The 27,191-nt window shown below is 30.1% G+C and overlaps 1 protein-coding gene across 1 annotated transcript in view; it reads right to left on the bottom strand.

Annotated features, from left to right (window-relative positions):
• Window positions 1-5,635: 5,635 nt before the first annotated feature.
• LOC145243657 (methionine-R-sulfoxide reductase B1-like) overlaps window positions 5,636-27,191 on the bottom strand; it is a 48,806-nt gene continuing 27,250 nt past the window's right edge. The window contains exons 3-4 of the mRNA XM_080106699.1: window positions 24,708-24,850; window positions 5,636-16,536 (exon numbers count right to left, since the gene is read on the bottom strand). Of these exons, the coding sequence (XP_079962825.1) occupies window positions 16,414-16,536; window positions 24,708-24,850 (266 nt within the window). The 3' untranslated portion in view covers window positions 5,636-16,413. The remainder of the gene's footprint in view (window positions 16,537-24,707; window positions 24,851-27,191) is intronic.

Here is a 27,191-nt window from a genome sequence, read left to right as displayed (position 1 = left end):
CGCAGCTGAGAGATCCCAAAGGGCTAAAAATAGTTCTTAAGGGGACAGCTAAAATCAATGCGCCCTGCCAACCGATTGGTCAGTGCGGCCGAATCACTTTGGCACCGGGTATTGATCCGCTTACAGTAAATAGTTTGTTAACTGAGTTTTCAGTAGACCATAAAACCCCCAAGAATTTATTTTTGCTTTTTTTATGTAAATAAAGCATCGTAATTTGTAACAATAAAATAAAAATAAAATAATTTTTACAAGAACATTACGAAAAAAGCCCCTGAAGTCCGTATTAATGAAATCGATATAGCTTGAAGAAAAATTAATTTCCCGAGCTACCAATATTATCATTGAATTAAGCATTGTTTATTTAATATTTTCACACAAAAAACTGTAATTGCAAAAAATATTTCTACTTTTTTTTTACGCTTACATTTTTAACGTAATCTTTACATGTAAGATTTTAATATTTCCATTGCACGCAAGAACGTAAAATAATGTTCATATAATCTTGGAAAATAAAGTAAAATAAATTAAATCGAAAAACAGGAACATACAAAAATAATTTAATTAAAAAATGGCAAAATTATACGAACGTTCCATGTCGGTAAGTACGGATGCGCAGAGTTGAAAAGAAAACCAGTCTGTTTTGTCCACCCTCTTCCTTTTTTCAACTACCCGCCTGTTTTGTGTTTATGAACTTTAAATTTCACGTAAACATTATGATAAATTTTAACGTAAGTCTGTATTTTTTTAGTGTGAAATTTTTTCAATGATTATAAATTGTTTTCTTAACCAATTGTAATTCTGTATTAATATTAATAAATAATGGTGCTAACTTTTTTTTTCAAAGAATAAATTGTCAGTAGTATAATTAATGAATTTAATTAACTTTTCTGCATTTTTAAATGAAGGAAGGAGGGTCTGCGACTAAAAAAAAAGTCGCTCGGTATACCAGAATAATGTTAAATAAAGACATAAATTATGTCTAATTTGTCCTTCCATACATATTTGAATATTGCCGCCAGAGTTTTTTTTTTTTGATACGATAAATAAGTCTCGGCCCAACCAGTGATACATATTTGGATAATTATTACTTTTTAGCAAAAGTTAAGTACATTTATTGTTTTAATTCATTATCTTAAGACTTTAACTTAATACTTTATTTGGAAATAATTCCAGAAAACTTGCCAGAAAAATGTAAACGCGATTTTTGTCATAATGAATTTTTACGTGAAATCTAGGGTTTTTCAGATTTGAGATAAAATTATTCCCTGTATTTTTTATTTCACACACTTTTTTTCTTTGAGAAATTAACTTTAAACTATAATCTTTCAAATACAATAAAAAAGTATTCGAAAATTTTAAAAATCACTATGATTAACTGGCGTTAAAAACCATTCCCCCCTACGGAAGTAGCCATTAAATTGCCCGTACCTAACTAATGTTGTACTCGAAACGAAGCACCTCTTAAAAATTTTCAATATTGAATTTTTTTTTAAATTAGTTTTGATAATCTGATAGATTAGTGACCACTCGATAATAATCTGTTGAAAAAAAAAAAATTAAAAAGAAGACGAAATTTAAAAAAAAAAATTACAGAGGGGGGTACTGCTTCCACACGTGCGCCTTCAAAACTAATTTTGACTACATTTTCACAGATAACAATTAACATATTTCTTTTTCGTGCCCGTGTATTTCTCACGTGAAATTGGAATTTATTTTTTTAAGTGCAAATAAAGACTTGTTTTTTATTATATATTTTCCAATAATGTCCTTTTCTTATATTTTAATTCAATAAATCGCTTCACAATAGAGATACCGAAGAACAATAAAAGCGAAGGAACTGATTTGCCTTGTCACCGCTTCTGGTAGACGCCACGCTGGAAGTTAGGAAATACGTTAGTTGACTATAACTGGTTTCTTCTGTCAAAAGTTGGATTTGTAAATCACACAACCGAAGTCAGGAACAGAAGTTTTATGGAAAAATTAGGCCTCCAGTGCTCATATTTATGGTTTAGTTTGTAAATCTAAAATTTGTCTGATAAGACATCTGAAGATTCATAATATTCTTTTGTACCTATTTACTATGCCTCCCCACGGGACAGAGTTAGACACCAGGGTCGTTTTTTAACGTGGAGAAAAGGTACAAAAATAAAAATTGTCTCAGTCGTGAAGGATTTCTCCTCCACTGAAAGAGAACAAGAAATAGAAGTGCAGCAAAAAACTGCAGCATCTGAAGAACAGATGGTATTTATTTGCTCCCCCACTGAGCAAATTAGGCACAAGGCCGTTTTTAATGTGAGGTAAAAACCAGCTCCCCTAAAAGTAGGCAAAAAGGGGGCACTCTGGTTACCAAAAATAATAATTGTCCCAGTATAGAGGGTTTCCCCTCCATTGACTGGTACAAATTATCTTAAGTGCAGCATCTGCCGGAACAGATGGTATTTATTTGCTCCCCCACTGAGCAAATTAGGCACAAGGCTGTTTTTAATGTGAGGTAAAAACCAGCTCCCCTAAAAGTAGGCAAAAAGGGGGCACTCTGGTTACCAAAAATAATAATTGTCCCAGTATAGAGGGTTTCCCCTCCATTGACTGGTACAAATTATCTTAAGTGCAGCATCTGCCGGAACAGATACTACACTTTGATCTGATTTCATAATATTCTTTTGTAACTCAACGTTTGAGAGGATTAGGAGAAATCTAATGAGACTTGTATATCTACAGATCATCAGGTCATAATCATTAGATCACTATCACCGTCTTGACATTTCAAAACAAGTGTTTAAATTTCCACTTCGGGAGAATATCACTTTTACAATTGATTTTTCCGAGTATTCTAACCACTGCGTCATATATGGTGGTGGTTGTCTATTCAGTTTCCAGTGTTAAGAGATTTTTCAGGTTTTATCCACTCAGAATGATTAATATCAAAGACAGAATACATAGAAAAAAAGAAAAAAAGAAAAAAAAAGGACGAAAACTCTTAAAAGATATTTGTCTGTGACTTTCTTTACAGTGAAATTGAGCTTACACAGCACACAATCCACTTTTTGTGTGAAGTACGGAAATCCAATTGTCAAAGTTTATCTTCTTTTAAATAGGTTGTCTTCACGCAGTTCAGAAGCCATATCTGCTCAGTTAGCTCAGAACTGATGACAGTAATAGCCTATTTATAGTAATAGCTCAGTTATGGCGACCATCATTTTTGTCTTTACTATGACTAAGAAACTCCACCTGCCCTATTGCAGGGTTCAAATCCTTTAACCAGCAGCAATCGTCACTTTCTGCTGTGATTATTGCAAAAGCATGAAACAATAGTGTCTGTAGATATAAAAAATAATTATTTATAATCATATATACACATTATATATATATATATATATATATATATATATATATATATATATATATATATATACACACATATATTGATTATAAAAATTAATAATTATAAGTTATGAATCAGTTTAGACAGGAACAAGAAACAAAATCAACTTAAGTGTACGATCGTTTTGGAAACGATATTCATTTCATTTACAATTGAGAATAATTGTATTAAAATATTCATCTCATCAGCACAAAAGGGGGGGGGGTAAGACACCAAAATAAAACTAGCATTTTGTAGTAAGTTAGGTGGATAGTCCTGAAGAGGAGATGAATATTCGAATACAATTATTCTCAATAATTATTCGCAATTGTAAATAAAATGAATATCGTTTCCGAAACGATCGTACACTTAAGTTGATTTTGTTTGTTGTTCCTGTTTAAACTGATTCATAATTTATAATTATTAATCTTTATAATTAATATTAATATAGCTCTAGGAGAAATATACCTATTGAGCTCATTATATATCCACAGTATTATGAGCAAGATTATTTTAAAGTATTGACACATTTAAATAAACTTTACTCTTTAGACTCCAGGTCAAATTCCCTCTATAAAATTATAAAATATATATAGTAACCTTCTAGAATATCAGAGGGAGGCTAATAGATGCTACACCTTGCCCAAGGGCGACCTGAAACTATGATAGGTAGGGGCATTCGTTTCCCTGAAGTATCAAATATACCCACATACCATAATAAATGTATATACATACCTGTCAGCTCCTTTAAGAACTCAGTTCTTATTGTTGAGCACTTTGTTGAAGTTAAAAGTCGGTCACTTAAGCTTACATGCGCAGATCATGATGTCATAATCATTAGATCGCTATCCTGCTTGACATTTAAAAATAAATGTTTAAATTTCAACTGTATTTCTCATGCTTAACATTGGCTGTGTGGATTTGTTCCTTACTAATGGAGTCAGAGATGGCTTCGTTGCCAGGTTCAAATCTCCCGACTGGCAGTAATCATGACACTCTGCACTGATGATTGCCAAAAGGATGAAACACTAGTTTCTGTAGGTATTAAAAAAAATTATTATAGTAATAATTATATATATGTGTAATAAAATGTGGTTTGCTTGAAGCATTGTCTAAGATAAGTGTTAAGAAGGCTATCACAATGCAAGGAATGCAATGTTGTTGTTGAGGATGAAGACAAAAACAAGTGATATATAAATATATATATACACTAATTTTTTTTATCAAAAATAAGATTGTTTTAAAAGTCAAAATTCTACATAGTGATGTACTGTGTGACAGTGTTACATAGTAATTTTTTAGGAAAATCTTTTTTCTTAAATCGCGGATGTTTCAAATCTTGAAATCGCAAGTATGAACAGTAAAAGTAGGATAAGTAAAAATAAGTGGAATAAATTTATTTATTTATGTATTCACAGTTGAAAACGAATTACTATGTGTTATTATTTAAATTTTATATCCTCTATTTTTATTTTTTGTTTATATAGCCAGTATTACCTATTTATTATTTGTTATTTTTGTTTTACGACTTTTATCACACACACACATATATATATATATATATATATATATATATATAATTATAAAATTTAGATCATCTTGCTTGCTTGGGTGTTTAAACCGTCCATCCGGTTTCTGACTTCCGGTTTCCAAAAATTCATCTGCTTACCTATTTCATGGCCTCCTTGTCTTAAGTCCAATATTAAAGCCACTGCTGCTATTCAAAGCATACACAAGGTCAACAATATTTTTTTTGTTTTAACATGTTTTCCTTACAAATAAATTTAATATAACCCTGTTGACTTAAAAAAAAAAAAAAAAAAAAAAAAACTAATTTAAATATAAATATATAATTATAATCATATTTATAACAAGATTTACTGCTTTTAGTAGCGTTCCTATGGATTCTGATGAGTTATTTATTTATTTTATTTTCAGGACTTAAAAAATATTTTCTCTTCAAGGAGGGAGGGGTAGAAACTTGCTTTTAGTAGGGCCTCCTTAATTTCAATTGGTGCTTTGGAGGCTTTCTGTGTTTTATTCTTTTAATTCATCACTAAAAAAAAAATGTTTTCTCAAGACAATAAAAGACAATATAATCTCAAAATCATTTTTTATTTTGAACATTTTTCAGCTTAGCCTTTAATGGCCAATGGGTAAACTAGTAATATATATATATATATATATATATATAATTCATATTCAGTACAAGACAGAAAACAATTTATAATTTAAAATATAAAACAAAATTGAAAAATGAAAATAAAGACGAAATGAAAATTTATCAGTTGTTTATTCAAAAATAATAATAAAAAAAAAAACAAATGTAAAAAGAAGAAAAATATAAGTTTTAAAACCATTTACTTGCAATAATTCCAGATTTTAAAAACAATAGTGGAGGGAAAAGAAATTTATATGAGAAAAATAAAAAATTTCTAAAACATCGATAAACCCAATTAAATTTATCACATAATCTGTGGGCAAAAATAGGTACACGGAAAAAGGAGAAAATTCTTTTTTTTTAAATTTAAATTAAAACCAAACCAACAAAAAACCGTTTTCTCAAGATTATTTGTGGATACTAATCTAACCTCATGAAAAAGAGATAATTGCCTGCTTTCTGTGGCAATAACAAAAAACCAGCTTAGAAATAATTAAAAAAAATCTGGTTTGGTATTGAACACACACAGCAAGAACTTGTCTAGCTACAACCACAGCAATGAACTTTCTCTTTCTCCTTATCAAAAACCCAAACTAAACTTTCATGAACAAAGTTTTTATTCCTAGAACATCCTTCCTGTGGATCAAGATACAGGGCTGCTCTCCAGTTAACTACAACATGATCTTATATTTCTGAATTTTTTAGATGAGGAGTGATAATTCGTATTATTATTCAGAGTACTGTTCTCATCTTGATCGTTTTCAAAATAACACTCAAGATGAGAACTGTGATCTGAATAATCCAAATAATATGAACTTATTAAACAATTCATAGTACAGTATGTTATATAAATCCTATTCTTCAAACCTTTATGTCATCATCATCATCAATTCAACATCCATTTTACGTAGCATTGGTTGGACGGTTTTTAGAAAATGACTTTGAAACCAACCTATCTCTGGTCAGGTCTTTATTTATCCCTCTTTCTCGCAAACCCATTATTATTTTCTCCCATGTTTTCTTGGACTTCATCTGTAAACTGAACCTGCTATCTCAACTGTTCTACATCTAACACAAGAACTCATCTATTCTTTCAACATGCCTATACCGTTATCACATAAACTTATATAAATATAGTATGTAAGCCTTTAAAGTCTGTCATACAAAATCTATTATTCAGACTTATGTGACCTTTCCGCCTTAAGACCATTTTATTATATAAGCTTGTATTTTCATATCACATGAATCCTATTATATAGTTCTCTAATAAATGTTTTTTAGCACATAAACGTATTAAATAACGCTTTTAAGACTTGCAATACGAAACATCTAAAATCCGTTAACTTTTGATATAAAATATTGTGACTTGGAATTAGCTACGATGAAAACCAAAATTATTGTATTAGAAAGAAAACAAAACAAAATCCAATTATTTCTTTTGTTGGTAATTCTGCATTTACCCACCCACAATTTCCACAAAGTTTCTCGGGTGTGCTCAGCCGCTAACGAGAATAACTGGAAATGACAATCACGGAACGTTAAACCGCTACAAGAAAATCATAATGATAAACAGGAAAAACATGGAAATATGATAAATAGAATTACAAACATGTATTAGACCCAATCCAAACCTTAACCCTAACCCTTAACCTACGTGATTAAAAAATTTTTTTTTTTTTATTTCTTCCAATTTATAAAAAAAAAGTAGCCTCCATAGATTCATATTAGCTAAAAAACAGTGCGTTCGTTAAAAATTGAGGAATGCTTGGCCAACCTTTTCTGGTTATTTCTATCACCTGCCGAGCAAGCCTGAGGCAACTTTGTGAAAATTGCAGGTCGGTAAATACAGAAGCAGCCTTTTGTTTTTTTTATTTCTACCATTTTTACTATTAAAAATTATGTTAAGTATTGCAAACAAACCGTAAATGACACAGGAGAATACGTTATTGATTGATTGTTAATTTTTATTAAAGCTTTAAATTTAAAAAAAAAAAATGGCAGGAAGTTGTCAACCCAATAGTATATCACAAACCCATTAAATAAATATAGTCTGTAAGCCTTCAAAACTTGTCATATTAAAGCATCTAAAATTTAATATCCACACTTATTATATAATAAACCTTTGTAAAATTATAATTAGCTTTGATGAAAACCAAAATGAACTATTGCATTAAAATAAACACAAACCAAAGATAAACATAAATTCAACCAAAAATAAATAAAATAAAACTTTTGAAAGAGTTACATTCATAAATCCATAGACAAAACGTGAATTTAAATTAAATACATTCATTTGAATTACAAAAAGAATTTTTTTAAATTAGGTAAAAGAGAAACATTCTACTTGATGTAAATCAGCCCTCATCATTTTTGTCTGCTTACAGTTTTACAGAAATTTTTTTTTCAGTTTCACTGATTTGAACCCTATTAGACTAAAACATAAAATAAAGTATTAAAAATATTTTTATGAATGTAAATTCTTTAAAAAGTATTTAAAAATACATTTCAATTATAAAAAATAGTAAATAAACTATTTAAAACATATTTTCAAACAAAAAAACAAAAACATTTCAATTATAAAAATGTTTTAATGGATTATTTGTAAAAAAAAAAAAAAAATTTCCAATCATAAAAAAACAGTTTGACTTTCTTATGTGTTAATAATAAAAAAAAAAAAAAAGTGGTGGAAACAAATTATCCCTCCCCCATAATACATTCTACTTAAAATAAAATGTGTAACAGTTTTCTGATAAACACCGCTTGTAAATTTCTGAATTCAAAACCGGAAACTGCCATCAAGTAGATTGTTTCTATTTAACCAAAAATTGACATAACAGCACCAATAAAACAGAAAAATGTTTTAATTTTTTTTTTGTTTTTGTTTTTATGATTAAAAAAACAAAATAAAAGGAATAAGAAATACAACAATCTTTTGAAGGGCAAAATTGCAAACAAAGCACCTCTTGACATTTTGGAATTTTTGAGATGAGGATTGATAATTTGGATTATTCAGAGTACTATTCTCATCTTGGTTGTAATGTTCACAACGTTTCTAATCTTTGACCTTCTTTAGGTGCAACTTTTCAAACTTGGAAAACTTTATGCCAAATGAAATCTCTTTAATTAATCCTAGAGTTGTGGGCGTGTAATGTCTATGACGCATCCTCCGCATCCACTTGTCCAATCGAATCTCAAATCATGCCATTTGTACCAGATGCCACACCACTCGTATCATGGATACTCTCCTGTATCTGAGTGAAGAAAACAAAGAGTTGAAAGTTCTTTGGACTGTTGAAGGTTGCTCAGCAGTTAACTTCATATAAAGATCATCAATGCTGAAGTGTCCAGTGGAGAGGGACAAGAAAGAGAAGAGATATCTTTATTCAATGTATCCTGGGTTCTCTTTGCTGACCAACCATAGTATCCGTTCTTCAGATGCTGCACTTCAATTTCTTGTTCTCTGTCAGTGGAGGTGAAATCCTTCACGACTGAGACAATTTTTATTTTTGTTCCTTTTCTCCATGTTAAAAAACGACCTTGGTGTCTAACTCTGTTCCGTGGGGAGGCATTGTAAATAGGAACCATAATTCCCAAAGGAGCTAAACAAGTTCCTTAGGGGCAGATGGAATCAATGTGTCCTGCAAGCTGATTGGTCAGTGTGTGGCCAAATCATTTAGCAGGGATATTAATTGGAGACAGAAAATAAATTTTTTATTTTATTCAACACTGCTACAGCTTCACTGGTTTGGACATATTCATTGACAGCCTAGAGAGGAATTTATTCACAAGCTGGTGGCTTTAAATATATTAGCTAACTGGAAGAAATATAAACACATTCCACTGACGACGTGGATTGCAACAATGAAGACAAACCTGAAGCTGATAACTGGTCTCCATATTGCTTGCTGGAACCAGAAATGACTGAAGTATAATGATAACCCAGCTGTCAATTGACATAGGTTGACTGACTTGACACAGGAAGTAGGGAACTCATTTGAAACCATTACAGATATTAGTTGATTCTTTTGTCTACAGATTATTCTATGATTTTTGCCCCATCACAATACTTAGATACCACCCTGTGCTGGAGCTGAACAGACCAAACCTGCGGCAATATACATTCACATTAGATCCTCTGCATAATCACACCCGTGTTTGTTTACAGATGTACCGGCAATCTCCTTTCACATCATGTTCTGCAGTCCTGATCATGCTGCCTCAGAATTGTGTGAATGAACATGTATCACTGTCACATTTACATATTTCTGTATTATCCAGTTTTATGCATTCTCTAATTAACTACATAGTATCTGTCTATTGCTAACTGTTTTATAACCATGGTTTAATAAAGATAAAAACATAAAAATTAAGTTTATTTAATCTATGTAGGTAGATTTTTCTCATTCCATCATCCATGACCAGGTAGAAGTATTAATTAATTTTCATGTTATTATTAGTTATAATCACATTAATTAACTATTATTACATTAATTAACTATTAGTTCTAAATGAGTTTTTGGGGGTTCAGAATTCAAATTTTTAGTACAAGCAACAACTAAGAATAATGCCGTTCTTACTCTACCAAAAACTAAATGGAACTTCCACAAGCAAAGTTTCTTATCTAGAACTACTCATCTATGGAACACAATATCACGGGGCTGCTTCATAATTGGCCGCAACATGATTCTTTCCAACTCCAATGTAAACAAATTCTTGTTGAGCTGTCATCTGAAATAATAAAATTTTGACGCGTTTCAACCGTCGTTGCTGATGAAGTTGTCTTACCATCCATTTTGTTTTCACTCCAAACAAGGCGTATTGCTACTTGGACGTAAGGGGCTACTATTTGGGCTCATGCCTAATAGGAAATTGTGGGAAGTTGAGCAGCAAAATGTCTGCTCAATTACATTTTAAACATCTGCATGTCAGTACAACCAGGGAAACAGGAAACAGGGAGGTAATTACAAAATCTAGCAGTCCGAAAAAAGAAACTATCAGAATAGAAGGCTTTCCACCATCTCAATAAACTCATCAACTCTTATTCTGAAAGTGGCCTTTGGGCATTGCTAACAAATGAAGCATGCATGGTCCCCCGTGAGTGCACAGTGAACGAGGCATAAAAATAATAAGTAAGTTCAGCATTGCCACCCCACCCCCATAGGACGTAAAATCCTGGTGAAAATTAACAAACAGTGCAGTTTTAGGCCTTAACATATTTAAATTGGAGTTCTGCACCATGCAAAACTGCTAAATAGACATACACAGAAAATTTGGGACAAATATGGTAAAATAGTCCCCAAAATGGAGTGTTTTTACTAGTTCTAAAAGAGCCCCTGGGACACACCCAAGAGTTATCTCGAAGTATAGACAAACAAAATTATATAGAAATCAGTTAGTTACAACTTTTCAGAAAGTTTTATAAAAATCCAAGGCATCAATTTTTTTAATAAGCACAAAAGTGTCAATTTTAGCCATTTTTAACCCAAAAGGCACCACTAGGGAGCAACCAGAATTTTCCTGGAAAATCCGTTCTGTTACTTTTTTATTCATATCATGTTTAATGTTTGTGCAAAATTTCAAAATATTCCAAGGCGTAGTTATTGAGAAAAGTGCGAACGGACGAATGGACAAGGGTGGATTTACAGATCCACCCTCCTTTTGTCGGGGGACCAGAAAAAAAAAAAAAAATTAATACTTCTACTTGGTCATGGCTGATGGAATAAGAACAAGCTACTCTTGTGGATAATATAAGGTTTAAAAATTCCCTTTGAAATTTTGGACAAGTTTCAGAGTTTGACATAAAAATTCCTAAGTGTGAAAAGGAACACATTTGGAGATGTTACATTGGACAAAACGTATGAATAGTAGTTTTAAAAATCCAGATTGTCACCGTTTTTTATCTTTGGTAAAAAAAGTAACAACGGTTTTGTTTGTCTCCGCCACCCAACGCCGAGAAGAACATCAGCTTCGACCATGAGACTTTCCAAATGCTGGCTATGGCCTCATAGTTTCATAACAACCAGCAGGGAGACGCAAACGATAAAAATAAAAAAATATAATTAGATTTGGAGGGATTGGATTAATGGACATAAGAAAAAACAAAAAAATAAATTTTAACTTGGGACAATGAAAGTGAAAAGTGATATTTTTTGTTTGGTTTTTAATATAAAAATGAAGTAGACCTGATTACAAACAAAAATCTACAAAAAAATTTTAAAAATCAATTTCTGATGTAAATAAAAATTTCAATATTTATTAACTAATGTTAAAAAGTATTTATTTTGTTTAAAAAAGCCAAAAATAACTTATAGATTAAAAAAAATACTACATGCCACCTACCACCATCACCCCTTTATTTCAAGAACAAAATTCATTTTATGCCTATAGTCAAAACTCATGGACCATCTTTACAAAGAGATACTACTCTGAATAAACACAGTTTTTGGACACTAAAACTAAAATCAGAAATTTAAATAAACAAAAAAAAATGGAAATTTAAATAAACAAAAAAAAATGGAAATTTAAATAAACAAAAAAAATCGAAATTTAAATAAACAAAAAAAAAATCGGAAATTTAAATAAACAAAAAAAAAATCGGAAATTTAAATAAACAAAAAAAAAATCGGAAATTTAAATAAACAAAAAAAAATCGGAAATTTAAATAAACAAAAAAAAATCGGAAATTTTAATAAACAAAAAAAAATCAGAAATTTAAATAAAAAAAATCGGAAATTTAAATAAGAAAATTGGAAATTCAAATAAACAAAAAAAAATCAGAAATTTAAACAAAAATTTTTTTTTTAATTTAAGAGAGTAAAAAGTGAAACTTGAGTTTACTTTTGCCTTATTTCATGCTTTATTTCTTACATTCTGACAAAAATGTTTCTGTCAAAGGGGAAAAAATTGCTATTTACTGGATCAAAATCTATCCATCTAATACTTATTGTTGGTTTTGACCTTGAAGTAATATATATATATATATATATATATATATATATATATATATATACATACACAAACACTTGGAGGTAAAAGTGGTAAGAAACCGGATAAAAAGTGCTCAATACGTTAGTAGAGCTGATTATGTTTTCTATTTTACAACCTCAAAATATTAATTTAGTTCATTACAATTGTTTCCGCAGACAGAGGAATTCCCTGTCTGTTTCTTCAGATGGTAAAAGTTGAAACAGATAGGGAATTTCCTCTGCCTGTCGAAACAATTGTAATGAACTAAGTTAATATTTTGAGGTTGTAAAATAAAAACACACACACATACATATATATATATATATATATAGCTCGTTACATTAATTGGCTTCATGCCTTGTCTGAAGCGTTTTCTACTTTTTAAATAAAAAAAAAAAATCTTAAGAACTTTAAATACCAGGTGTCTTAATTTTTTTTTTTTTCCCTTCACCCTTTGAAGGTGTTATGTCAATGAGTTTTGACTACGGGTACAAGAAGACATATTTCATTTTTTAAATAAAGGGGGTTATTAGAAAAAAAGGATGTATAAGTTTGTTTTGTTTAATAAAACAAATATCTTATATTAACATTAATTAATAAATACTGAAAACTTAGTGTACATCAAAAAATTCTTTTTTGTGGTGTATGGGCTAGGTCGTTCTTCATAGTCATACATCTGACACTAATGTGATTATGCCCCAGACATCGATCTTCAGATTTTTTTTTTTTTTTTAGTATTCATGATTTTCATAAATGACCTCTCTGATGCAATTGCATTTGAGACGGATATACTTCCTGACGACATCACACTTTATTTGTGACAAATGAATGAACACATATTCAATACAATGGCTGTAAATGACCTCCAGTCTTCTAGTGGATTGGACAAAAAATATTTATTTTTGTCTTAAATGATGAGATTGCTGTCCTAAACAGAATGCAATAAAAATTGTTTCTTTTTTTTTTTTTTTTAAATAAACTTATTACATGAGGAACCGTTTGAAATTAAAATCTATTTAGTATTATGCATGCAATCTGGAGAAAAACACATTTAAATACTTCTTACATTTAAAATGGGTAAATATGCTAGCATAATCAATGTTTTTATATTTGAACTGGAAGTTTCTTGTAATGCCCATGGAGCCATGATTGTTTTTTTTTTGTATCGCACAAGATGAAAAACATGTTCAACTGTGTTGCTTATTTCTATTGCTGAATAATACTAAATTGATTTTAACTTCAAAATGTTCATCATGACATTTTTAAAAATATTATCGCATATACACCATTTTTTTGGTGCTTCTATATTATAATAACGCAAAAATATTGAATTTCAAGTGAATCAAATGATACCTACATAATTATAAGGCCTAAAATAGTAACATATCCAAAAATTATGAAAAAACAATAAGTTAGAAAAATATTAATGAAAAACGAAATTTGTGAAATGAAGCAAAATCAGTTACACGTATACAAAACAAAAAGAAAGAGATGTTGACAGGGGAGATAATTAAGTTCTGTTGCTTACGTTATGTAATGAACGTAATTCAAAATGTTGGACAAATTTTATTCCCCCATCTAAACTTTATTGAAAACTGTTTTTCATTAATAATTATTTTTCTACTTTATCGTTTTTCATAATATTTGGATATGTTATTATTTGTGACATGACAATTACATAGGTGCCATTTGTTTTACTTGAAATTTGATAATTTTTCGTTATCAAAATATAGAAGTACCCTATTTTTATTTAAATTTTTCAAGAAACAGTTTAGGACGGCAATCTCATTAGTTTCCAAAAATATTACTTTTACTTTCATTGTTTGTCTCTAATTTTAATATGTTAGAAAATTTCCACAATTCTACTCAGATGTATTTTTTATATTTGGCATGGCGACGAATCTTGGGCATACAGCATTCATTTTCACTGCAACAAAGTATTTATTTTTCGCATCAAATATATCTTTTTGTGTTTGGAAGCGCATCATATTGCTTTGTCCGATCAACAAAGCTGGGATGTATGAAGTAAAATGGTACAATGTTGCAAGATCTGAAAACATTGATGAACCTATTTATAGAAATCATATTGATTGCATGTTGTTTAGATGTTATCCCCACACCTTCCCAAAAAAAAAAAAAAAAAAAAAAACATTCAGCAAGAAGAAATCAGAAAGGTGTAGAATATAATTTTGTGTCTTGGTTATTGTCCAGAAATCTGCTTACATTAAAAAAACAAAAATAAAGAAAAATATGTGCAACATACATACTTATGACAAAACGAAAGTGTCATATTCCAAAAATCACATACCTTGATCGACTAGTTTTATTTTTAACTAAAAAAAAAATCAAATTTTATGAGTAAGTACAAAGGGACTGTCTTGTGTTGCCATTTTGCAGAAACAAGGGCAGATAACTCCACAATAATTTAAACTTGCCTGATCAGCCTTGTAATGATCAGCCTTGTAATGCCTATGATTTTCCATTAATTACTAAAAACATTTAAAAATGATTTTCTTAAAAATACATACATTATAAAGATTTTTCTGTATTTTTTTTTTCATACAGGGGGGATTCTAGACAAGGGTAAAATGGCTGAGAAATGATGATTGTTATCTGATAATGTAAAAAGTACATAAAACATTAAAATTTGATTTTAATGTTTTAATTTAATATTTCGCTGTAACTTCATCGCATGTCAGTTATTTAAACTGTTGAATAGAAATAAACAGAAACACTAAATTGATTAAGGCAATAATCATTTTTTTTTTCAAAACTGAAACAGATTTTTATTATTAAAGATATAAGATATTTGAATACAAAGAATGTTCCTTTGCTCTAATCAAATATCAGAAATAAAAAAATCTCCCAAATTTTAAACATTAATATATATATATATATATATATATATATAAAAAAAGGTATATTTGGGTAGCATTTTTTTCTCTTATGCAGGTTTTGTTGGCTTGCCAAATGGAAAGGATGGATCCCCAGAGAAACAAATAGAAATTATCTCTGGTGTTCAACAAATCATGCACACACATACATACACATTCTCTCTCTCTCTCTCATATATATATATATATATATATATATATATATATATATATATAGAGAGAGAGAGAGAGAGAGAGAGAGAGAGAGAGAGAATCAATAAAATAAGAAAATGTCAATATATACTAATGTATATAGGTTATAGATGTATAGTTAAAAAATGTGTATTCAAAATTTTTCCTATATTAAAATGCAAAAGTAAATAAAAATCTACATCCCGTAACAATCTGAAAATATTATATTGCGAAAATTAGGTAAATTGATAAAGTAGTTTTTTAAAAATAAATTCAAATTTTGAGTATCCAAGGAGTAACTATCTTACCCACCATTTTGAAAACAAAATAACAAAAGACAGAGAGATAATTCAGCAATAATTCATAGATGTTGTAATGCCTATGAATTCCCATTAATTGCTTAAAAATGATTTTCTTTATAAAAATAAAACTACTTGATCAATTTACGTGATTTTTGAAATGTGATATTTTCGTTTCATCATGAGTAACATACGGATTTTTCTTTGTTTTTCAATATGAGGTAATTCTGGACAAGAACTGAAAAATGATTGCATGTAAAGTCGGTTACATTCAACTCATATGATGTTTCAATTGAATCTTAATCTGCTTTAAAGATGTAAAAAACCTCGAACACATTTTCTTAGTTTTTTTTTTTTACCTCATTCATATTGTAAATGTTTCTTTCTTTCTCACAGTGAGACTAAAAATGAGTTCTGATATGTCTTTTGTAGTAAGTCCAGCCTCTGTTACAGGAAGCCACATCTTCGTTGTCGGAATGAATTAAAAATTGAGAAGAATTATGGAAAGATCTAGTTGGGGTATGTGGGAAGGGAGAGGAAGAAGAAAAAAATACCGGTGCCCTATGATTTCCGTGGGAAAAACTTTAGGGCACTGCTGAATATTCAGTAACGGTTTTTCCCCATTTTCGGTCCGTCATTGATGAATTCGTGTCCGAGGCTGTTATTGCATTTGGCACAAGAAATCTAGAAAAAAAAGAAAAGTAAAATTAAAATTACAGTCTATATATTTATAAAGTTGGGCCATTCATTGCACTGACAATGAGATTAAAATGCCAAATTCATATACAAAATAATAAAAACTTTCTAACATTAATCATGTGTATTCGATAATAAAATTAACTAAGTTGCATAGAAGTTAGCTGTTTATATATTTGTATGTACAGGATACACTCCTAAACTAATTAACTGATCATTATGAATTTTGTAGGCTATATTTAGTTTTTTATGTAAAGGGGGCAAAAAGACGTGAAAACTCAGATCTTTCTGATTTTTGTGAAACTTTAACAATAGGTATTAGTAAATTAACAGGGGAGACAACCGAAGCAGCAAAACTAAAGCTGGCCTACCAGGACACTATATATACAAATGTAAGCCAATTTGGGCATATTTTATTGGTTTGAAAATATAGGTTATTTTTTTACCAAATGTCATAAAATTTTAACCATAGAATAGTATTATAATCTTCAAAAAGCCTGAAAATTTTCATGTAGTTTCGACCCATACAACCAAAGATATCAGCATTTCAATATTCCATTTGGCTACGAATATACATATATAAAAGACACGACACACTTCCTACAGATCCTACGCGACATCGGTAACTTACCAGACAACACAATACTCGTCACGATGGAGATTTCCTCTCTCTACTCGAATATTCCACATAAGGAAGGAATATCCGCATGCAGGAGTTTTTTTACAAACGCAGAACTTACAAGACACCCACATCACAAACATATGCAGCATTATAGAGTACATTCTAACACATAACAATTTTAAATTCAACAACAAACACTTTTTACAAATAAAAGGCACAGCCATGGGAACTAGAATGGCTCCCAGCTATGCCAACATCTTCATGCACACATTCGAACAACAATACATACACATACACCACCTCAAACCGACACACTATTACAGGTATATAGACGACATCTTTGTCATTTGGCCACATGGTGAAAAGACATTGATGAACGTTTTCCAACATATAAACAACTGCCATAATAGTATAAAATTCACAATTGAACATTCAACCACGCATATCACATTTTTAGACGTTCTGATTAATATTTCAAATAATCATATCACCACATCTCTACACACAAAACCGACCGATGGACACAATTACCTACATTTCGAAAGTTGCCACCCAATCACAACGAAAAAGTCAATCGTATACAGTCAATGCCTGCGCATTATAAGGATATGCACAGACCCATCCGATTATGACACACAGGTAGGCATCTTAATCAACCACTTCCTTCGCAAAAACTACCCATTCAAAATATTAAAAGAAGCCATCAGCAGAGCATCACACATTAGCAGACACAACTTACTTACATACAAAAACAACAAAACATCCACACGAATACCTATGGTATTTCACTTCAATAATAACACCAAACATTTATACAACCCCATGAAACAGATCTTCAAACAATTACAACAGGACCCCACACTCAACACAATATACAATAAACCACCCATTTGTGCCAAACGACAACTCCCCAACTTACGTTCCTTAGTCACATCCACTCGGATTAACCGCACCCAAACATCTCAAGGAAACAAACCTTGCAATAGACCCAGGTGTCTAATATGTACACATATTAACACCAACAGCACATTCACCCCTCCAGGCACCAACGTCCATCTCAAACTTCCCCCTCTAAATTGCAATAGCTCAAATGTAATATATCTGTTATACTGCACAAAATGCACAAAAGGCAACTACGTGGGGGAAACAGGCCTGGAGTTCTGCCTACGTCTTAATAACCACAAACATACCATCAGAGATAAATCTACACAGCATCCAGTAGCTATCCACTATAATTTACCTAACCACACAATAGACAATATCAGATATATCCTCATAGCATCCAATTTTATTACACAACACCAGAGACGAAAATATGAAAAAAAAATTAATTCTAAAACTCAACACGCACACTACAGGCCTTAACAAAAACCTAGGACTACTCAGTGACTACAATTTTTATAACTACAAAGATATTCTATAAACATTTCCTTAGGACTAAAATGCACGGTGAGATGGGGTAACTCTTTCCGAAACCTTTACATTTTCCCTAATGTTTTCTTTCTTTATCCTCTCATACACATGGCATGTGTATGTGTGTGCATATTATGTACGCATATTTGTATGTATTTGTGCGAGTGTATGTGTATACGCACCTGAAAGTGTATATACACGTCAGTATATGTATATACATGTATATGTATGTGTATGTGTATATATATATATATATATATATATATATGTATGTATATTTGGATATATGTGTATGTGTGCGCATATATGTGTGTATGTTTTCAAAACACATTTTCTTTAAGAGTTAATTTTCTTCATATTTCCATATATGTGTATGTGTATATATGTGTATGTATTTCTCGCACACCTATACTTCTTTTCCCGTCACTCTCTTCTCCTCTTCCTCTCTCTCTCTCTCTCCCTACATTCGCTTATGTAAACTTGTGTATATATGTACAACTGTCTTTACGTGTGAATGTATGCGCAAGCATTTATGTATGTACATGTATGTCTGTTAGTATATGTATATATGCATGCATTTATGTATGCATATGTGCATATATATATATATATATATGTATATATTTGTACACGTGAGTATTTGTTTGTATACGTATGTATATGTACATAGTAATATACAAATTAATAAAAAGTAGTGTTTCGTTTTTGTCTTAAAACGGTTGAATTTAGAAACGACGTTTTCGTTCTTTTTCGAACGAGAAATAGCCGTTAAATTACACATGAGCATCATAGCGTTTCTCCTCATAACGTCTTATATCCTTGGAATTCTTATTCTCTCTTAGAATAAATAATATCGTTAGAATTCAAAGGGTTAGACTGTTAAAGACGCGTTTCTTATTTTTATTTACTGTTTAATTTTTTGTTTGTATGTGTATATGTACTGTGTGCATGTGTGTATGTGCGTACTTATATGTTTATATATTTAAGACTGACGTGGCACCTTCTCATTGACTATACCTCCTTCTCCTTCTTCTCCTCCTCCTCCTCTACCTTCCTTCCTTTTCCATTCCCCTTTTCCCCGTGCATCCTCATACTTTCACTACACCGATGAAGACTGAAGGATCGGTCGAAAATTATGTACTTATAAAAAAAGTTTTAAAATTTATTTTCAGAATATTATTTTGTATTCCTGCACGTCACCAATCGAAAACAAATAAAGAAAAGTTATAAGCTTTTATACTTTTTTCGTATTCTTTTTATTCATATATATATATATATATATATATATATATATATATATATATAGATATATATATATATATATATAGAGAGAGAGAGAGAGAGAGATAGAGAGATACCACTTTTTTTTTTAGCAATTTTATAAGCTCGAAATTTCAGCAACTATTGATCAGAATTTAACAAATGAAGGTTCGTTGGAAAGCTAATAACCTGAATTGTGTAATGGGCTACGTGACATTTGCCCTTAAGGTCGCACAAGAGGGGGATGATTTTTCTATATTAATTTAACGTAAAATAAGCACCCACTTTATGGCCACCTTGAATATAAAATGGGTGTTTATTTTATGTTAGATTAATATAGAAAAGTGATCCCCCACTTTTTAAAACTATAATTTATTCATATCATTCAAATTACTCGTTTTCTGGGATTTTAACTTTCATTTTCAGCACCAGCAAAAACCTTTAATAATGGTAATTTTAGAGGATTTTTTGTGGAAAGATACTGCACCTTTACCAATACTCATAGTCATTTGTTTTCCTAGTTTTGCATATGAATTACAAAATATCTGATATTTCCCCAAAAACCTCTGGTCTTGATGGGGGGGGGGGAGACAGAAACTTGATGCTATGGTTTCAAATAATCTGAAATAACAATCTTCATTATATATATATATATATATATATATATGTGTGTGTGTGTGTGTGTGTGTGTGTGTGTGTGTGTGTGTTAATATTATATAATATATATATTTAATGAATTGGAGTTAAAAATAAAATTATACTGCAAGTGTAAAATAGTGAATTTTTGGGATATAAACCTAAATCTTAATACTCATGAACCATATCACAAGCCAAACCAAATACTATTTTATATAGACTATAAATCTAACCATCTTAAAAATATGAAAAAAGCAATTATCCCTAGCATATAAAAAAATATCTAGGATAGAAAATGAGAATATATTAAATAAAAATAAGAAATACTATAAAGCATACCAAGGAAAGATCAAATACATAAAGGAGGTGGATAATAAAGAAAATAAGATCAACTACACAATATCATATAACATGGTGTTGAAGGGAAAAAGAGATGTAGGAAATAAAAATAGGTATACAAATAAAGATAAGAATAAAAAAAATGAAATTATAAATAACAAACAAGCCTATTATAGTAATAATGCAGTTATGAAGAAGAGAAACAGACACAAAAGCAAGTCTGGTTTAATTCACCTTTCAGTGAACATATACAAAATAATATCCCTAAAGAATTTTACACAATAATTGATAAGAACTTCCTCTCAAACAATATATTAAGTAAAATAATTAATAAAACACAGTTAAACTTTCATTTTCAACCACAGCAAATAGTGGTAAAATAGTGAATAGTTGAATTGAATCAGGAGAATAAAATATTGAGAAAAAATGTAACTGTAGAATACCTAACGAATGTCCATTGGAAGGCAATTGTTTAACTTTTGAAATTGTATACAAATGTGAAGTTAAGGTGGATAATAGTAAAAAGATATACCTAGGGGAAACTGGATGTAAAGGCCAGATACAGAAACCATATTGCATCATTTAACATTAGACCAGAGAAGGAACTAAATTGGAATGATGAAAAGGATAGAAATAAGGATAGGACAAGAATAAATATTAAAAATAAGAGAAACAACGGGATTAGGGGATTGGGTTAGGGAACTATGTAAGAATAAAATAGAATTTGAATTAAAATGGTCAATAGAAAATATAATAGAATAAAATAGAAGCTAGAAAATATAAGCCTAGTAAATCAAAAAGATGTAATCTATGCTTACTTGAGTCATACCATATAGTGAATTCTAAAGAAATTTTATACAAAAAGTTTGATGTTATACAAAGCTGTCTGCATAGAAATAAATTCCTATTATCACACCTAAGACCTGATTAAAATAACATGCTTATAACAAAATTAAGGAATATGTTGTGAGTAAAATGTAAGTGTAAGAGGAGTTTAAATTTAATACGAGGAATGAAGGAATGTACAATAAATAAAGTAGTAGGTTGTTAAAATATAGAAAATAAACAAAATATATAAATAAATATTTAGGAAACATGAATAAATATTTAGGAAATAAGGGAAATAGAATTAAATTTTAATTTAATAATTGTTATTGGCAATAAACTAACACCTGAAACATTTCAACAGCACAAAAAAAAAGAAAAGGAAATCAAATATTAAGTAATTGCAAAATATTGAGATGAACAAATTATGATGGATAAAAATAGACTAAATCAGAATATAAGTTTTAAATAAGCCAAGTGAAAAATTTAACCTAGATTGCTATAAAGGGAATAATATGAGAAATACAAGTTTAAAACTAATCATTGGGGATTAATATCTAAATAGTGAATTAAAAATATAAAGGAATTTCAATAAAATTATGAATCGATAAATGTAGGCAAAATCGAGTTATGTCCCTTACACTCAATGATATGGGAATAGTTAAAATTTAAAAAAAAACAAACATCATGTTTATATTAAGATATGGTTGAAAATGATAGATTTAACGTTTAAATTATTTACATAACCAGTATGAGGAAAAGATAAATATTAACTATAATTATTAAAATAAACCTTTTAATTTATAGTTTTTCTTAAAAAAAATAGCAGATAAAAGGAAATACAAATATATCATAATACGTAAATAAAAATTTATATGAAACTAAGGTAAATTGAGAAATGAATAGCTGGACATATAAATAAAGACTAAAATTTGAAAGGTGTCAGGTTAGGAGTTAAGAGGCAAATCAATAAAGAAATCAGATAAGAAAAAAAATTATAAAAATACAAAAAAAAACATTAAAAGATTAAATGAATATAAAAATAGAAAATTGCAGAAATATCATCTAAAAATAAGAAATACGAAACGGGCATACTTACTCAATTCGAAGGGAACGAAAAAAGAAAGAAAGAAAGAAAATAAAATGAGGATGAGCGAGGAGAGTTCAAACTTCTTGTTCCCTTAAAATAGGGATTATGAATATATTCATATATATGACAAATATATTTTAGTGTTTAAAGAGTAGCTATTTTTGGAATAGTTAAAAATAATATGTTTAAATTTGTCCAAATGGTTATGAAACAATTGTAACACATAAGGGAATACACCATATGATGTTCTTGAGTTTATATTCTGTTGTCTTCATTTTGAAGAAATATTATATGCATGCTCAATTATGAAAACTTGATACCATGAAGCTTAATTGATTGAGTCAATTACTATTGACTTTGATTTTATTGGTATATAACGTTACCGAATTTTAATATATAAAAAAGTTTTTGGTAAAAAATATTAATTATATATATATATATATATATATATAATTTAACAATAATTGTTAATAAATTAATAAATAATCTTCAAATATCTGTTTTTTTGGAGCATTTTAAAAGGTTTTAGGAGGCATGATATGAACAAAATCTCCCATCTGAAAATTCAGATATTTCAGATTTACATTAAATTTGATCCATTTTCAAATTTAATCTTTTTGGAAGCAATTAAATAAGATTTCCTGAATTTCAATTTCTTCCCTTAAATGTTAGATTTGAAAACATTTTCCAGAATTAAAAATCATGTAATGGATTTTGATAAAAATCAGAATACAGATTCTAGATATATGGCTTAGTATCATCCTGTCTTAATATTTGATCATCGGAAGGGAATATAATAATTTGCTTATGCAATATAATGGGATTTTAAAAAAATACATTTCAGGTGAAAACATTATTATGTACTTGCGTGTAATGTCGAAATTAGTATAAATTCCAAAAATGATGAAAAATGATCAAGTAGAAAAATAAGTAAAAAAAAAAAAAAAATTTATCGAATTAAATAGTTTTATCGTATGTTTTATCATGAGAGTGTTCTTAAAATCCAGGAGGGGTAACTGAAATCTATCATTTTGACTTATTTCCCTCGCTTCTAGTAAAAATCCATCATTTCAAAATAGAAAATGTCGAACTGCGTAGTATTTATTACTTTTCGTAAAAAAATAGATCGAGCACATCTTCTATTAAATAAATGTTCATAAATTTGGGAATTTATACTAATTTTGACATGACACGTAAGCAAGTAATAGTGTTTTACCTGAAATGAATTTGTTTGAAATTCCATTATACTGCATAAGCACCCAAAGCTGTTCTGTTTAAAGAAATAATTTCATCTGTTCTGAGACTGATATTGTTCTAGCACATATGTGTGTGTGTGTGTGTGTGTGTGTGTGTGTGTGTGTGTGTGTGTGTGTGTGTGTGTGTGTGTGTATTTTACATATATACCAGTGGGGGTACCCGACATTGCTCGGGTGTGGAGAGGTTTTATGGTAAGGGTACTGAGCAATGGAGCCCTAAAAAATGTTTCAAAACACCTTAAAAACTGAAAATAGCAACAAGTACAGGAAGCTTAATAAAAAAAAAAATGTAGTAAGCAGGCAGGCTCGAACCTATAACGCTAAGAGAAAAAAGAAGTGATAAAAGCAAACGGCTTAGTCACCATGCCCACTGTGACATACATAGTCGCCTCCGTTCAAAATAAGCTTAGTCATTGCAAGGCATATGATGACTTTGCAAAAATTTCGACAAAAAACTGACCCCTCCTTGTAAGATACGGCCCAGTTGATGGTCAAAGAATTAATGTTTTTAGCCAATTTTTGGACATTTATCATTTGAGAGACTGCCCTTTCAAATGATACCAATTTTGTCAGGGTTTGTCATGTGTGTCAAAAGTTTTTGGCAAACATACAAACACACATTTTGCCTTTTTATATATATATATAAAATAATACAGTCATTCAATAAGAATAGATAATCAGAAAACGAATTTTTTAAAATAGAAAATGAAGAATTTACTTTGATTGCTCTTGGACTCTCCTGAACTCGGTTGACAAGATCTGTGTCGATAAGATTGCAGAAAGCCGGCCATGGCGACGAATGGTTGTACTTCTTAGAGCTGTCAAACAATGGTGTCAGACATTCAGAGCAATTATATGTACCTGGAGGAGAGAGAGAAAAAAAAGAAACTTGAGAAACTATCAAACAAAGAAAATATAAATAAACATATACTGAGGCAACTAATGACAGCACAATTCTAATATCACCCACCCCCATTCCAATGCAATTACTGATTCTATTATAAATTTATGATTTTTATACAATTACCGTTTTTGATTCCAAAATCACCTGAAAAATAAATTTTTTTAGAGAGAGGCAATGTCACGGAGAATCTTAATTTATGTTTAATTGTAGGTACAATTTTATTTTTAATTTAACAAACATCAATGTTTTTCTCTTTATGTATTGCGTTCAAGATTTTGATGAATTGTGACATTTTTATCAATATTTTTCACTTATGCTATTTTTTACTACTTATCCACTTGTGCCATTTTTTCTTCAGCCAGTTTGAATAGGTCATTTGTTTTTGTGCTATTTTTACCTACATTTTGTGATCTATAAAGTTTCATTTGGCTGGTACTTTAAAAATGATAAATCATTTTATCGTTAGTACCAGCGATAAAAAATTAAGTTTTATACAAAATAAATAAAAATGTTAAAATTGAAAATTAGGCTAAAATTTTCCGATTTCAATAATCCTAAAATTGATTTTCAGGCAACATATGGTCTGGCACTGCTTTTAATCTGAACAAAAAAAAAAAAAATCACAAGGGTAATTGCTAATACTGTCGCAACACTATCAATTTGCTTACTCTGTACATGTTCATAGTTGTCTTCCTTTATTGTGGCAATCTTTTTTTTTCTTTTTTTTTTTACTAGTGTGTCCTATTTATTAAGGCTGAAATGCCGTCATTTGAGTCTTAGGTGAATAGTAAGACAACACTATAATAATTGTTAATAATGATGGTGATTGAGCAGAATCTGATTATTTAAGAAGGCAGTTCAACAAAAATTTGTTTACATTGGACTTGAACACGACTATATTGTAATCATTTGAGAAACAGCCTTGCAGTATTGTGTTCCACAGACAGGCAGTTCTAGGGAAAAAAACTTTGCTCATGGAAGTTTCATTTAGTTTTAGGCAGAGAGAGAGAAAGAGAAGGGGAAAACTATTGATTGGTTGCAACAGGGGAGGGCCATAAAGCTCAGTCGAGCACTTGGTATGAAAATAACGATGGAGGAGAAAAAGACTAGCAACATCTCTTCTGAGAGAAAGATTGTAGGGAGAAGAAAAGAGTATCAATTAATAGATTTCAAAGTCAGTTTTGTACATTGTCGCAACAGTAATCTGATAGGCCCTGAACTGGCGTCTAAGCTTCAGCCTCTGTCCCATCGACGAAACGTTGCATCCCTCTGCCTGTTCTACAAGTATTTTAATGGTGAATGCTCTGACGAACTGCAGACACTTGTGCCCCCCCCGACGTAAACACCCTCGACAAACCCAACAGGCAGCTAAATCCCACCCCCACACAATAGAGATCCCTAGATGTAAAAGATCTTTCTACTCCAATAGTTTCTTCCCCAGAACTGCTAGACTCTGGAATTCCATTCCAGGTCCCTGCTTCCCTAACTGTACTGACACGCAGAAGTTAAAGTGTAACGTGAACCGACATCTTGCTGCCCAAATCCCAACATAGTGCCCCAGTAGTAGTGCCTGATAGTAGCCCCCTACACCAAAGTGGCAATGTGCCTTGTTTGGGGCTAAAATGTAATAATAAAAAAAAATTTTTTAAAAGTATTTTAAAATTTAAGTTTAGTTAAGATTTCACATGCAAATTCAAGTGGCAGCCATGATGTTAAACACAGCTGCTTATGTATTCATAAATACTTTATTGGCGACGATTCTAATGCAGAAATGTATTGAGTATATATGGATTTAAAGCAAAATAAGACAGATATGAAAGTGAAACAAGTTCTTTTTTTCCTTTATTATTATTTAAAAATTTATTTTTATTGCAGATCTTACTTGCTCTTAATATCACTTGATGCAGGCGTCTGTATAGCATATTTTGGGAAAAATTCCCTTCAGATGTTTTTAAGATGTTCAAGAGATGGCCATTGGAATCAATTCTGCCGTGAATGAATGTTGAGTTTAATATTGGTAGTGTTTTATTGCTTTACCTGCAGGGAACTCCTAACCTTGCCTGGTCATAAAATACTCTTAAATACCTTTTAATTCATACAGATTTTATATTTATTATTACATGGCAAATTCTCTATTGAATATTATATTGTACCTAACATATAGTACTGATTTCAAAAGATTTTTTTTTTAAATGACTTGGGTGTGACCAACTAGAATTAAAACCAAAACATTTAGCGCTCTAGCCGTGTTCCCTACCATTTAAGCTATTGACAAATAGATAAGAAAGATTTTAAATT

Source organism: Euprymna scolopes, chromosome 22 (assembly GCF_053919585.1).
Source record: "Euprymna scolopes isolate OS-2025 chromosome 22, ASM5391958v1, whole genome shotgun sequence".
NCBI lineage: Eukaryota > Metazoa > Mollusca > Cephalopoda > Sepiida > Sepiolidae > Euprymna > Euprymna scolopes.
This window is presented reverse-complemented; position numbering and strand designations above follow the sequence as displayed.